Raw genomic sequence first — 16,614 nt, 5'->3', positions numbered from 1 at the left:
AATGTGAGTACATGATTATAAAAAAAAAATTAAATTAAAAATCTTTCTTAAATGTCGAACCAGAAAATAAGTCTACGGAATACCCAAAGTGTTACTATAGACTTTCCCAATAGGTCAAAGTAGGTCAACACAAACACGATACAATATTTTTACAGATCGAGTTAGGGTTCATATTAAAAATTAGACACAAATAAAAAAAAAACGAAACGACACACCAAACACAAAATATAGAAACAAATCACATAAAATATAACACGAATACGATAAGATAACACGTTTTGCCACCCCTATTCCTAATATTATATTTATTATAAGAAGACCTTTATTTTTACCAAAGTAACATAGGGAGAGAGGGACATAGTATTGACTAGTTGTCAAATTGTGCCATAGAATGTTCTTAAGCCGCCTAGTAATCCGGGCATATTAACCAATCCACTCTTAGTAATAATAAATCAAATTGTTTTGTTTATTTACTTTTTACCTTGTTATTATTCTTTATAACTAACTAACACATGGTTTGTTTGTTGCAGAAGATATATATATTCATTTTTTAATCGAGTTTGATTTTTATTGGTAAATTTGGGTGTTTGGTTTTGAATTAATTAGCTTTAATTTAAATGTATATATAGTCAAATGACACTTATTCTAGAGGACTACTTTTATCAATCAAGTAAGGTGGGAGAAGTGTACTTTTCTACTACTACAACTCTCTCAACTCTCAATTGTCAAATTTAGTTACCTTAATTTCTCTATACATAGACATTTTTGGTCAATTTGATTAATTATTAATAATATGATTAAGTTTTGGGGTTATATTTATTAGAATTATGAGTTTTACTATTCTTACTGACCAATTAATAATTCTTAGTGTCAAACAAAGGAGGACACCTGAGTTTTATTTATTTATTTTTTTTATAAGGGGGATTCGAAATTGGATTTTCTTTTTTGAGAGGATAGAAATTTCTTTATTTATTTATTTTAATTTGGAAATATTATATACATAAAATTATATAAAAATATTTTAAGGTGTCGGGAAGTGGGGATGCATACGGGGCGGGAATGATCAGCGGGGAGCTTGCACCTGCATATTCTTTATCAGGGATGGGACATAAAATTCTCTGATGGGGCGAGAATAGAGCGAAGAATCTCGTAACATAAAAATAAAGTTTATATTAAAATTTTAAACCTAGAAAAATTTTAATATATATAAAATTAAAATATTACACATTATTTATTATTCAATATACTATTTATTATCCAAAGCTCAACTTAAAAATTTATAAAAAAAATACTAATATACTAAAAAAAAAATACAAATATAAAATATTCTTAAAAAAATAACCAAAATATTAAACGGGCCCCGTCAGGGTAGGGTGTGTCATCTCGTCCCCTCCCTTTTTAACATTCGGGGACAAAAAATGATCCTCATCCCGCCCCATTCCCCATTTAGACAAGTAATCTACGTGTCCCCCATCACAATGGAAAAAATGTGCATCCCTATCTAGAAAGCTCTCACGAATTTGTTTTTGAGCACCTTTTTAAAATATCTCATACCGATGTATATCTACTAATGTAGAACTTTAATTGCACCCAACAAATTCAAATGTAATAGAATCTGTCAAACTATAAGATACTAGTCATCTCCTCCATGGTGTGAACCTTACAATAAAACTCTCTTTCTATAATATCCACATGCATCTACTATTTTAAGAAAGAATCTTATTATTTGGAAAGAACATTCATATTCATAGGTTAAATGGACAAAAAAATTCTACAAATCAGGCAAAACTGATCATCATAGTATCCAAAATATAGAAGAAAAAATCATGTTCGACTTCGACTCTTAAATCAATGTCAAAATAACAAAAGTAATGCACATGGAAATGTCATTTTTCATCTAGATGTTTTTATTATTAGAAAAAAAAAAAAGAAATTAATTAAGAGAAGAAAAAGAAGAACAAAAGCTTAAATAAATCCAATAGTATTTTTAATTAATAAGACATTATTAATTGACAACTACTCATTAAATAAACATTTACTTGGTTACCGAACGACATAGACAATATTGCAATATATTGTTTGTTGGGATTTTTTGGTATAATTTCACCTTAAAATTTCACCAAGAAAATTGGAAAATTTTGTTGAATAATTAGGCCAAATGATCAAATATGAAAATATATATATATATATATACAGTGGCGGACCCAGAATTTAAAGTGAGGGGGGCGTAAATAAAATTAAAAAGAAAATATAAAGTATAGTTAGTGGTATTTGAACCTTTACCCTCTAACCTATTTACCAACTACCTTAACCATTACACAAAGGTTACTATTATGTCTATAAATATCATCTTTTAATACAAATATATGTTGTAACTAATTAAAATCCATATACATTTTTTTCTCGATTTTTTTTTTCAGGGGGGGCGACTGCCTCCCCTCGCTACAATGTGGGTCCGCCCCTGTATATATATATATATATTTATATGAGAGAGAGCTATGCATGGTAATTATGTTGATGTTGGTATTCTTTCATCATCAAACAACCAAGCCCCATTTTTGTTTATATCAGTACCAAAATAATTTTCTACTATCTATATATATTTATTGAATTTATGTGTATCATATATTTTATGTTATAACATTTATTACTATCATATATTATTTATTAATAATAATAATAATAATAATTCAATATCCTTGTTCGAAAAACGTACACATACGTACCAAATATTTATTAATATTGTGACTATATATTATATATATTTCCACAAGTGAACCCTATAAAATAGAATATTGCATCAAATAATAATATTTTCAGTACATTTACATTATTACATATGTACCTAAATATGTTGTGTTGGCCATGGGAGACACGTGATCACTTGATAGATTACTCCAAAATAATATTTTCTTGTTTTAATTTTAAAATTTAGCAATATTTTATTGTGTTTTGATAAATATATTATAAAATTAAGTATATTTTTTTGTGTGTATTTTTTTTTATTTTTATTTTTAAAAAGATGTTATAATTTTTTTTTTTTTATGTTTGAAATTTTATGTGTTAAAAACAAAAAATGTTGTACTGTTTTATTTATTTTTAAATCGGATAAGGATTAATTGAGATAAATAATCCAATCTTGTCTGGATGGTGAAATTTGATAATATGATTAACTGTTAATTCTCAAATTAGTGATGATAAATTAATTATGTATTATATAGCATGTACAAAGTGAGTCTAAAAAAGATTAAATAATATGAAGTAATATTGTCAAAGTAGGTATACAGAATTAATGTGTAATATTAGATATTAATGGAAACTTTTTTAAAAAAACTAAAATAAATAGAAATGTTTTAGTATTTTCAATTTTATCTCCCATAATATATATTTTTTCATTTTTGTCTGTCAATATTTTTATCTTTTTTGTCTTCATAAAAGTTATATTTTTTATATCCTAGATGATAATGTGTTTGTATATTTTTTGCTGTAGTGATATGTACATATAGAATTATACAATATAAATTTGACATACATAAGTATTTATTTTTTTTTATGGATAATGTGTAATTCATTATACAACTTTTATACATAGTTGTATTCATTGGCGAACCCATAATTTAAAGTAAGTGGCGTATTTTTTTTAAATTAGGGGCAAAAATAAACTTATTAAAAAGATAAAATAATGTGTTGTAAGGAATTTGTACCTTTATCATATATGTAAACTACATTAACCATTACATAAGCCTAGTATTATGTCTATGAATATCATATTTTATTATTGTAACTAACTAAAATACATATATATTTTTTTCCCGATTTTTTTTCAGGAGGGGCGACTGCCCCCTCTCACTACAATGTGGGTCCGCTAATGGTTGTATTTATGTTTTTTAAAGAAAGAAAAAGAAGCATTAAAAAGTTGAATTAGGCAGCAGCAGTTGAGTGCTCAATCTATGAGATTGAATGAAGTAATTACTGCATTGTTGCAACAGTTTTTAGTTTTTTACTGTTATGTCTTTTGAGTGGTAGATGAAACTGAATTTAAGTGTTTTTAAAGTTATATGTGATGCTACAATCTTTTTCATCTAATTTTATTTTTAGTTTTTTTGTCAAACGATTTGAAAATGAGGCAGCTGATTATTTGATTTATTTTTCTAATTTTAATCCTAGTCGTGTCTCCAACGAGAGAAATATTCTAATTAAATTGTAAATTATTATTTTAATTAATTATTATTAATAAAATTGCATCATTTATTAAAAAAAAAATTAGAAGTTTCTATCTAGCCATAATCTTTTTTTTAAGTTGACAAATGTTATGTATCCTTAATTTTAAAAATAGATATACAATAATAGTGAAATCTCATCTAGGCATAAAAGACTACTATTATGTATGTCTACAAGTATTTAAATGATATATGTCTTGTATTTAAATGGTATATATATATATAGAAACCACTTATTAATTTTGATACTTAATTATATTTTTATAAAATTAATTTTACTAACACCGTTAAATTTAACGAAATATTTTTTTATTTTTAAAATATTTTGTCATATCAACAAAAATAATTAAAAGTTATATTTTATATATAAAAATATATATAGATTTGTAATTAAATGATATATTATTCAATTGAGAAAAGAAAACTGTGTGCTTTATTTTTGTCGCTCCATAAAAGTATAATGCGTTTTTTTCTCTCTTTTTTTTTTTATATATATATTATAATTTTAAGAAATTATTAACAATATATATAAATATATATTATACATTTATTTGTTAAATTAGTGGTGGATATGTTACACAAAATTAATTCACCAAATTTTGGTTAGACATATGCAATAATTTAAATTGACGTTTAGGTATTGATTGACAAAGTTAGTATAGCTAGAAAATTATGTCTAACATTATTTGGAACCAAATATATATGTATATGTATTTATATATACTTAGATTTGTTATTAAAAGTACTTTGTTTAAGATAAAAGCAAATATAGCAATCATATATATATATATAGGATGAATTTAGAGGCACTTCTAGTAGTTCTTTTTTTCCACTATTATAATTGGTTATTGGGAAAAAAAAATAATTGAAATCATCTTTGACACTTTTTATGTAATAAATAATTTTTAAAAAAAATTAACAATAAATTAGTAATAAATTAGTAAAAGTATAAAATAAAAATACATTAAAAGACAAAATACCGTACTTTCTATAAATAAAATTATAAAAATATTTATAATTCTATACAACTTTATTTTTTATAATTTTTTATTATTTTTGTGTATTTATGAAATAATACTTATAATATTTTCACTCAGTTTATATTAAAGAAATATAATTCCCCTGTCATAAAACTCAACATTCATGTATTATATTATAGTTGACTGATGATAATAGATAATTATATTTATCTACTAGTATATAAATATATTAATATATTATTATTTCTATTCTCTCACAATTAATAACTAAATTCAAATTCTCACAACTCATATTATATCCAGAAAAGGAAATATTATTTCACCATTACATTCTTATGTGCGTTGATATTATTTTTCTTATATATTTCCCATGTTACTTATAACAAATAATAATGGCTATATAACAAAGCCAGCCAAGAATGAACTCATATTTATTTATTTAATTATTATATATGACAATATATTATACATGAATAGACTACACTATATATATATAATCCCTTAAGTATATCTATCTACATTCTAAAAATACATATATAACAATAGCCATTAAATCAAATTAGGTTTGTGCTTTGAGAAATATGAACATAAGTTATATAAGTTGACCCCAATTGTCTCCAACAACATGTGTTGCCTAAATTGTTAGCACATGGGTATGAATAAGAACCCTCAATTGTGCACCACTAAACTAATCAATTTTTCTCAACAATAAAAAATGAGAATTTTTCTCAAGGACAATTATATGTATATATATATGTACATGTGTATATATATATATATATATAAAGTATTGTTATTGGGCATTAGTGATACCCAACATCTTCCATAAGTGACATTTCACGATTGATTATCGATATTGTCTAAAAGTTATTTTTTAAAATTATATGAAACCCGATTATATATTCAATAACAGTATGACATCGAGAAAAGTACTAGACACACTGATAATAATAATTTTTTAAAAATTCTCATATATATGTATATATATTATGAATAGACCAATCAATTCTCCATATACATATATATAATTTGAGATTAGATACATGACCTATCATTTTGAAGGTATATTAGAGTTGGATAATGACTATCGACCTAGCTTTGTCTATGCCATGTGCATGGTTTGGATAACCATATGGGGTACCACATATGTATACTTTCTCTCTTTTGTATTTAAGGCTTTTCTTATCAAATAATATTGAGATTAATTAATGGTCTTTTTTGAAGAAATGGAGGTTGACAAAATAGTACATACATCATACAAGCATCTTCACTAGTTTTATTTTGATATATTGGAAAAAGTTTAGATAGGGAATCAATTTTGCTTTTATTTTAGAGGTATTTCTTATTTTTTCGATATATGAAAAAAATTATGTATTTTTTTTTTTTGAGAAAAAGACTATTATATTAATTCAGGAGAATTACATAAGAGTCATTAGTGGAGATGGAAAAAAATTATGTATTGGAGTATATTATAATTATAGTACACATTCTATTTATTTTTTAAAAAATTTTAATACTTTAAAATATTAAAAATACGATTCAAATAGTTAGTTGCATGCATACTTATTTTATTTTATACACTTGTAACTAAATATTTTAAATTTTATTATTAATGTCATAAATTATTCAAAATTTATCGAAAAAATACAAAATACACTATAACTATAATGTATACTGTTATATATGTATATAAAAAAATTAAAATATAATTTCTCTAAGTATTAAAAACAAAAATATCCTTTCGTTAGGGTTAAAAGTGATACTCACATAAGAAGCTACATACATATATTTTTAAAATAGTCTTCCACACATTTTGTCACTCTCGAATCAGAAATTCTAGACTTTTGTAAGAATATTTAAACATACTATTAAAAATTCTCGACACTGTATAAATTTTAAATCTATCGATACTACTAAATATATATATTTATATATATACCCATAAAATATATATATCTAGTTTAGGAGAATGAGGAGTGATGAGAAGGTATTAATGTTACCCTATTATTTTTGGATGAATTTTAAATAATTGAAAGCTACTTCTCCAAAAGTTGTTCTTCCTTTCCTTTCTACAAAGGCATCCACTACAATAATCCAGCAACTAACTAGGGTGAGTACATATTCAAATGTCAAATATATAGGGTCAATTCATGATTATTAATAAAATCAATTTTATTTTATTTTAAAACAAAAAATATGAAAGTGATTAAACAGAAATTCTTGTTGTATTATGTAAATTTAAGATATAATGCATTATAATTATGATGATATATATAGTAGTACTAGCCATAGCTATGTTCCTCCTTTTTGTTACTTTATATTAATTTGAACAAATTGAATGGGGTTAGTTTTGGAGATGGTTACTTGTCATTATTTGTTGACAAAAAGTGGGTTTATTTATATAAGTATATCTAATCCATTCATATATATATATAGCATATATATATACAAATAATATATATTTATATATCCCTATCAACTTCATTTTTGCACTAAGAGATTGTGACTTAAAGCACTATTCATATACTAACTCAAAGCCTTATAATTAGGTGAAGTTTGAATTAGAATTTATGATGGTGGCTTTATTATATTTTTTTATTTTTGATGTAAAAATCATGCACTTTTTCAAGGTTTAATATTAATACCAATTTTTGATTGGAAGTTGGAACTCTGAAAGTTATAAGCTAGCAAGTCATTTCTAAAGAATTGTGTATTTATTTTATTTTATTTTATTTTTTCTATAAAAAATAATTGTGTTGTGATGTAGATGAGGGTCACACACAACTGTCCAATACCAATCTTTAATATGACCCCACATTAATTTAATTTATAACACTCCGGCAAAAAAATTAATCACAACATTGGAAAATCCTTCTTCTAAATTTATATTATATTTATGTCAAATAATAATATTATTATGAGCATTGCTATTGGGCACCAGTGGTGCCTAGCACCTTCTAAATGTGTCGACTTGCAATTGGCTAGCGATACTCTATAAAAATTATTATATTAAATTATATGGGACCCGATACTTAATTGCACCAATAGCGATATTGACACGTAGGAGGGTGCTAGGCACCAGTGGTACCCTTTAGCATTTCTCTATTATTATTGTTGGGGCACTGCCGAAATATTAAAAACTATTTATGTCTTTTACATTAAAAAAAATTGAAAATCCAAAACAAAAAAAAAAGGAAAGAAAGGGATTTAGTTATATGGGCTTTAAAATCTGGGCCGAATAATGTGGGTCCACAAAAGTGGGGCCCAGCCCATAAAAAAGTGACAACTGTAATGGGTAAACCCGCAATAACCGACCACCCAATCCTATCCGACCCAATCTAACCCAACCCAAATCAATTCCTATTCCTCTTATTGCATTCCAACTTAACCTTCTTTTCATTTTTTTTTATGTAAATATAATTATTTATAATTGAAATTATATTAAAAATTCACGAATTTAATGCTATAAATTCGTGATCCATATTGTACAATTTTTTTAAAAAAATATGAGTCGTGTTGTGTTATGCTGTAAAAAAATATAATTTAGGTCGTGTTGTGCTAATATTTTTAAAAGATAGGTTAGGCAGGCACGCCCCGTAGGCCTATTATTTTCGTATTGTGCTCAGATTCGTATCGTGCTTTACTCGTGATGACCAATTTCTTTTAATGAGTCAACTCGTTTTCATATTCGGGCTCAAATTCGTGCTTTACTTTTTCAAATCTATTTTAACAATTAATGAGCCAACTACTAAAATATATATTTCTCATAGCTTTAATTATATTTATATAATTTTTTAATAATATTTTACAGATAATTATATTAAAAAATTATTAAAATTATTATAATTTAAATATTTACTTATAAATACTCAAATTTTATGTCATACTTTATAAATAAATTAATATATCATTTTAATTTTATATTTTATAATAATTTTAATTATAAAATTATAATATTCAGTGTTATATTTAAGTTTTATTATTATTTTATCTTATTTATAATTAATAAGTAAATATATACTATTATAAATATTATTAAATTATAGGATTTGTTTAATGTTTTATATCGTGTTTCGGGCTTGTTGTGTGCCGTGCTTTTCAGGCTAGTTTAATAGTACTTATATGTTGTGTTTTTCGTGCTTCTCGTGTCGTATTTTGCCAGTTTATAATACTGTATTTTATCGTGTCTAAATCCATATTTTTTGTGTCTAGTTATGCTCAGTGTTGGATTCGTAATATGTCGAAAAATCTAACCTATATTTACACCACTAATTATAATAAAGATATCAATCAGGAAACTCTTTAAATTAAAAATAATTTAAGTTTTAACAGAAAGGCATATGGTTTCACCTTTGAGTGATTAATAATTTTTTTAGAGTAATTATTTAATTAAAATATGTAAAATCGAATTATAAAAATAAAAAATTATTATGTATAGGATTGATTCTATATTAAATTATACCTAACCCAAAATACGACACCATAAGAAATTTTACATCTTGTATATTTATCCTTTTACCAATAGTAGTCATTGTATTATTTTATCATACAACTAAAATAATAATAATAAAAAAAAAATTAAATCACTCTTTTCACTCCAATACATTTCATTTATTTTTTCAAAATTATTATATTTTTTGCAGAGTGATTGGTGGAGGGGTTTGGGTGTTTGACACGTCATATTACATCTATAAAATATATATATATTCTTAATTATAAATATTTCATAATAATTTTTGTACTTTCTTTTCATCTATGTACGGCAGGTATGGTTGGTTCAACAATTTTATTGAACATCTTTTATCATTATTATTATTTTTTTCAATTAATATATTAATTTCACTCTTCTCTTTCAATGCAACAAATACAATTTTAATGCATGTTAAAGTTGAAAAAAAATTGTTGGTTTTATTTTCTTTTCCAAAATAAAAAATAAGTACTGTTTGTTGCTTTTTTTTTTTTTTTTGGAAAAAGATAATTTTGTAATTTTAATAAAAGTGTCAAATAAATATAATAAATAAGGTGGTGAATGGTGACTCTATAGGAATTGTAACACACAACATATAGATTTTAATAGAATAATATTATGGTCCATTAATTAATAAAATAACCAATATCGAATCTATGAACAATATTTGTCACCATTTCTTTTAACAGAATCTACAATTTGGAGTTTTTTTTAGTTAATTAATCTAATATCAAACAATATTATCTTTTGTAAAAGATGTAAACTTTAGAACCTTTGAAAAATCATCCTAAACAACATATCTACATATCATGGATCCTTCTCTTTTTATTTATTTATTTGATTTTCAAATTATTGTTGATTCTAATTCTATATTTTTGGATTATTATGTAACTTTACTCTATTGTAATTTGTTTATTATTCTAATTTTTTAATTATTTTCTGTATTCTATAAATCAATATAAAATTATATCACTTAGGGTGCATTTGGTACTTCTTATTACACATGTTTATCGAGTTTTTCAGCAACCGAATATTTTTAAAGCTTAAGAAAGTAATGATGGCACATGTAATGAAATAACAAACAAGAAATTTTTACGTGGTTCAAACGTTAACTATCCTTAGTCTACAAGTCCATTTTATTAGGCTCGTCGACCGGTGATTGTTTATACAAATATGAATACAATAAACTTTTACTCATTTTCACCGTGTTCCTCTTGAAAACAAAAGAAGCTTAGTAGGAATATTCTAGAGTTAATAGCAGGGTTACAAATATATTTTTGCTTGATGTGATGAAGAATCAATTCCCTCTGAAGGTGAAGATCCTAAAGGAAAAGTCTTAAAAGAAAAGTCCCCTTCTCTATGTGCTTCACCGGGGTATATATATGTCAATCCTCATGCATGCACTGCCTTAGATAGATCTCAGTGGGGACAAAATTCGATCGTTAGATTGGTAGGTGGTATACTTCTCATATAGCATTTAAGGGTGTCAGATCGTACTAATTAGACAGGTTGGGCCTTGGACACGTGTCACTTCGGGACTTCTCTTATTTGAATCCCCTTGTCCCTGGCTGTTGAATTATTTAGCTCAGTACACAAAAACCATGCCTTGCACGATAGTATGTTGTGGGAGATAACCTCTAACCTTGTGCATAAAATAACGTACTAAACGATCACTTAGTTCTCAATTTTAACCAGAACACTCCTAACTATATTAATTTTCAAAATACAATTTTGTATTTTTATTAATATAAATTGATGAATTCAACAAAGTATTTAATAAATCACAAGAGAATTCGATTGTGTATATGTTTCACATTTGAAATATATGCCATATATATTAAGTTATAAAAGATGTAATATAAATTTGTGTATATATAAATAAAGAGAAATGCTAAACGGCGTGTCAAACACCAAAAAAAATATCATAAAATTATTATTAGGATAATTTAATATCAAATCTTAACTATTTTTTATTTAATAAATAACATAAAATATACTATTATATTATATTATATTATATTATATATAAAGGGTCTTAATTAATTACACTTGTGTTGGAATGGGCCTGAACTTTCCCGTTAGTAGTATGGGCTTGAAGTCTCCTCGAAGGCCCAGCCCATAATGTTTTTAATTTTATACAAATAACACTTAAAATAATAACTATAATATTATTTTTGGTGTTATAAGCATATGACTATTATATTTCTCTTAGAATTTTAATCAAATATTTTGGCCTAGAAGAAGATATATTTCAATATGGTAAGTACACACATTGTTAAAAAGTGAGATAAGAAAAAGTTTCACCACCTAATTCTACTATTATACTAACCAAATTAAATCTTACTTTACCAAGTTGATAGAATCAAATCTCCTTAGACCTCTCCATCATTTGAGGCATTGATTTTTTTTTTTCTATTTATTTAAAAATTAGGTTTGATTTAAATTATCAAATTTTGTGCTTTAAGTGGCTAATGGAGACCTTTCATTTAAGTTTATGCCAAACTCAAGAAATAATTATATTTAGAAGACAAAATCTAAAAGCAATAGGCTTGGTTAGACATGACACTTTTTTTTATTAGGGCCACAATTCACATGGGTTAAAATCTTGCTTTTAAAATCACAAACAAGATTCTTATAAATGGTGTCTGATCTTTTGCTTGCTTTAACAGGCAACAGACACAATAAAAAGAAGAAAATTAAATTAAAATAAAAATAAATAAATAATAATAATGGAGTTCCAAAATTTCAAAAAAAAAAAAAATTTTTTTTTATTTGACGTAGTAATTAGAAATCACTTATAAATTTACGATGTAGACATATACAAATAGCGCAGGAACCTTTTTGAATCTGAATAATTCATCGTCTGACCGAAGAACTTGCTTTGTCAAATCATAAACTGCTAAAGTCAGCGAGCGAAATGAAACAAAACTACTCTCGAAAATTTAGACAATAAAACAGTAACTTCTTCAAACAGTACACCCAAAAAACTAGAACTATAACCTTTATCACTGAATACTATTACGCCAACTCAATAACATATCAAGAATAGTCCCCAAAACATCTACAAAACAAAATAAAATAAAAATGAATTAATTCCCAAACCATAAAAAATATATTAAAAAAAGTCTTCTTTGATTATGATTACAACACATATATTGATATTTCTTCACATCTAATTACCCTAATAATTAATTACAATAATAATTGTTCTTTCCCTCTATGCAGCTGTAATGAAAGAAAATCAGACTATAAGATTGTACTTTTTTTTTGCTAAGTTTTAACATGATCCTTTTAAAAAAAAACAGAAAAGGGTTGAATAAAATAGTCAAAACTTTTAATAAAAGTGACTTTTTAAGATGCTTTCCCACTGTCAATTTATCATATAAATATTACATAAAGTCTTACCTTATATCCATTACTTCACTCTTTCAATGAGACAATAATAATTCATATTGTTTTCTTATTCTTCTCACTTGGACCTTTTTTTTTTTTTGCTTTAATACATTGATATTGTGAATGTTTCTAGAACCACATTCACCTTACAAAATAAAAAATAAAATTGATTCTTAATAATTTCTTTAGTCATTAACCAATTACACCACATCATTATACAAAGAATATTCTTTTGAATTTGTTATGTAGCAATACAAGCAACACAAAGCTGGGATTTTTATTTTTATGATGTAAAAATATAATTTTTTTCAAAAAATTATTTTATAAGATTGTTTTTAAAAAAATCAAAAAATATGGAAGAACTAGTATAAGGTAACTAGTTACATTTTTTTTTATAGTAATTGATTACCCTATAGTTACGTAGTTACCCTTAGATAGTATAAAAACTCTTTGAAATATCCTCAATTATTGAAATGAGGTCATGAAAATCTCTATTTATAAAGACATTTTATTCTATTCCTTATAGATATCTTATGTGTATATATATATGCTTCAAAAAAAAAAAAATTACATAAACTACTTTTTTTGGCAAATTATATATACATTTACATTTATTTTTTTTTAAAATTTTTTTTGGTGCTCTATAAAAATAACACAAAAATAATAAAAAAATTACACAAGAAAATAATATCCAAACAACATCAAAATATCAACAAAAAAATAATATATAAATAACAAAAAAATTAACTGCAAATTAACAAGAGTACATCATAAAAATATATCAAAAGATCGTATTTTCCGTAAATAAAATTATAAAAATATTTATAATTTCGTACAACCGTATTTTTGTAATTTTGTTTTTGTATTTTTTTTTAAAAAAAACTTATCCCCTCTAAAAAAAAAGATTTATATATGGTGTTAAATATATATTTATGAAATTTGGTTTGGCTTGAATAGTTAATGAAATGAGACCCATAGGGACAGAAGAGGCCCAATGAATGTTTAGGCCCACAAGGCTCCAGCCCAAGGTTATTCTCTATACCTACAGAATGCAGCTCATATCATTTTGTAGGGTAGAACCACCTACGTGTAGTCACTTAACCCACTCTCTGGGGTAGTCACTTAACATACTCCAGGAGTAGTACTTAACTCACCCCGGGAGTAGTCACTCAACATACCCCATGGGGTAGTCACTTAACCCACTCTCAAGGGGTAGTCACTCAACCCACTTGGGATAGTCACTTAATGTATGTTCGGGGTAGTCACTTTACCCACCTTAGGGGGATGTATTAGCTTTACTTCCTCTCGTACATAGCTCAAACTAAGGGTCCATCCTTCTTTTTCTGGAATTGTATCCTTGTGTCAAGTGACTTAACATATTCCTTATTAATTTAGTCTCGGGGTACTCTCATGCCACGTGTCATCATCCTCACCATGTCACCCTAGTCGAATTTGGGTAAACAATCTCAAAAATACGAAGTTTTTGACTTATGCATAAATAAAATCCCTCTTATTATATGTCACAAGTTTGATGTATTACACATTGACAAATGAACATTGTTGACTCTTCAAGAATACGACCTCCCTTCGATTTGCTTGAAACGTGCTTGCTTCCTCCCGAAGCAATACTTGAACCACCTTCCCTGAAAGCTTGAGAAACCTTTTCCCAAACCTTGGCACTTTATTCTTGTTGGGAAAAATTATGTACAAATGTACACAATCGTCAAACAAGTAATAAAGTGATAATCGAGTATCATCTCTACAATAAATTAAAAATTATTTTATAAAACTAATTAATATTAAATTAGTTTCAACAAACATAAAATAAAACTAAATTAACAAAAGTTCATATTAAAAATAAGTTAAAATTATTAAACTGATATAAAAATGAAAGTTATAGAACATTTTTGTTTTATGTTTTTAAAATTTAAAAACAAAATCAGTTATAGAATACATTTAACACTTTTATTTTTTAATTAATCACAAAAATAAAAGTAAAGTTTATGTTTTTAAACTTTAAAGGGAAGAAGGGCCTAAGGTAAGGGGACCCGATGTCTCCTTTGCTCTTTGTTCTAATAATAGAGTATTTAACTAGAAGGCTCAAGTTGGAGGCAAAGAAGAAAACCTTTAGGCACCACCCTATGTGCAAAAGTCTAAACCTAATCAGTTTATGTTTTGCTGATGACTTGATTCTTTTTTGCAAGGGATCTAAACAGGCTGCTCATCACATTAAAGTGGCTCTTGAAGATTTCAGCAAAACAACAGGGCTGGTTGCTAATCTAGCTAAATCCCAAGTGTTCTTTGGGGGAGTCCAAGATGCTGAAAAGCAGGCTATCCTGGATGACATTCAACTTGAGGAGGGTACCTTCCCCCTTAAGTACTTGGGGGTCCCTATGAGACCAACCAAGTGGAAAAAAGAAGACTGTGAGATAATCATTCAGAAGATAAAGCAAAGATTGATGACTTGGGCAACCCGACACTTTTCGTTTGCAGGATGAATTCAACTTATTCATTCAGTTTTGTTAGGCCTTCGTAACTACTGGATGAATATCTTCATTCTTCCTCAAAGCATTGTTAAAGAAGTGAAGAAGCTTTGTAGGGGATTTCTTTGGGGAGTTAAGGGTAATAGGAGCAAATTACACATTGCTTCTTGGGAAAAAATTTGCTACCCTAAGTCTCATGGAGGGCTTGGATTTAGAGATAGTGCAAATTAGAATAGAGCTATTCTAACGAAGTATTTTCGGGCTGTGATGAACAAACATGTGTAGCTTTGGGTTAAGTGGGTCAATCTCATGTATTTGAAGGACAATAATATATGGGACTACACCCCTACAATGGATGTTAGCTGGTACTGGAGGAAGATATGCCATTTAAGGGCAAGGTTTTCTACTGCTACTCTCATGGCTGCGGGTAAAAATGGGAAATTCAGTGTTGCTGCAGTGTACAAAAGCACTTTGCAGGTTGGGGAAGTGTGCTATACTGAAGCTGTTTGGTGCAGAAGCAGTCTCCCGAAGCATAGGTTTGTTTTATGGCAGGTAGTTAATAATCAATTGCTAACTAGAGACAAGTTTTTCAGGTTTCAAATCACTCTGAAAAATGTCAATTGTCCTGTTTGCAATGCTGAAATTGAGAGTCATAAACACCTATACTTTGACTGTATTTTCTCTAAGCAGGTGGTTACTGCTATCTTTGATTGGATTGGTGTCAAGGCTTGGCCTTTGTTGTATGATGGATGGCTTAGTTGGTGTTCGAACATGAGCAATGGGCAGAGCATGAGCATCTACTATGTCTGTCTTGCAGCGTGTGTTTACAGCATTTGGAGGAACCGAAACAACTGTATTCATGAGAATTTTTCTTTTACAGTTTTGTATATAGTCAACGAGATTAAAGTTGTTATAAAGAATAGGTTGTATAGCTTACAAAGGAAGAAGTTAAGTAGGGATGTTAGGAAGATGATAAGTTTTTTATTACAATGATTGTTTGTAGGTGTGAGGGGGCTGATTGTTGTGACTGTTGGTTTTTATATTTGCTGGTTGATTAATGAAATTTTTCT

At 26.6% G+C, this 16,614-nt stretch overlaps 1 protein-coding gene across 1 annotated transcript; it reads left to right on the top strand.

Moving 5' to 3' along the window:
* Positions 1 to 14,771: 14,771 nt before the first annotated feature.
* On the top strand, positions 14,772 to 15,775 carry LOC133031013 (uncharacterized). Its single transcript, XM_061104199.1, has 3 exons — positions 14,772 to 14,792; positions 15,266 to 15,485; positions 15,579 to 15,775. The coding sequence occupies exons 1-3, from the start codon at positions 14,772 to 14,774 to the stop codon at positions 15,773 to 15,775; spliced, it is 438 nt and encodes a 145-aa protein (XP_060960182.1).
* The last annotated feature ends 839 nt before the right edge of the window (positions 15,776 to 16,614 follow it).

The sequence above is a fragment of the Cannabis sativa genome, chromosome 9 (genome assembly GCF_029168945.1).
Source record: "Cannabis sativa cultivar Pink pepper isolate KNU-18-1 chromosome 9, ASM2916894v1, whole genome shotgun sequence".
In the NCBI taxonomy this organism is placed as follows: domain Eukaryota; kingdom Viridiplantae; phylum Streptophyta; class Magnoliopsida; order Rosales; family Cannabaceae; genus Cannabis; species Cannabis sativa.
This window is presented reverse-complemented; position numbering and strand designations above follow the sequence as displayed.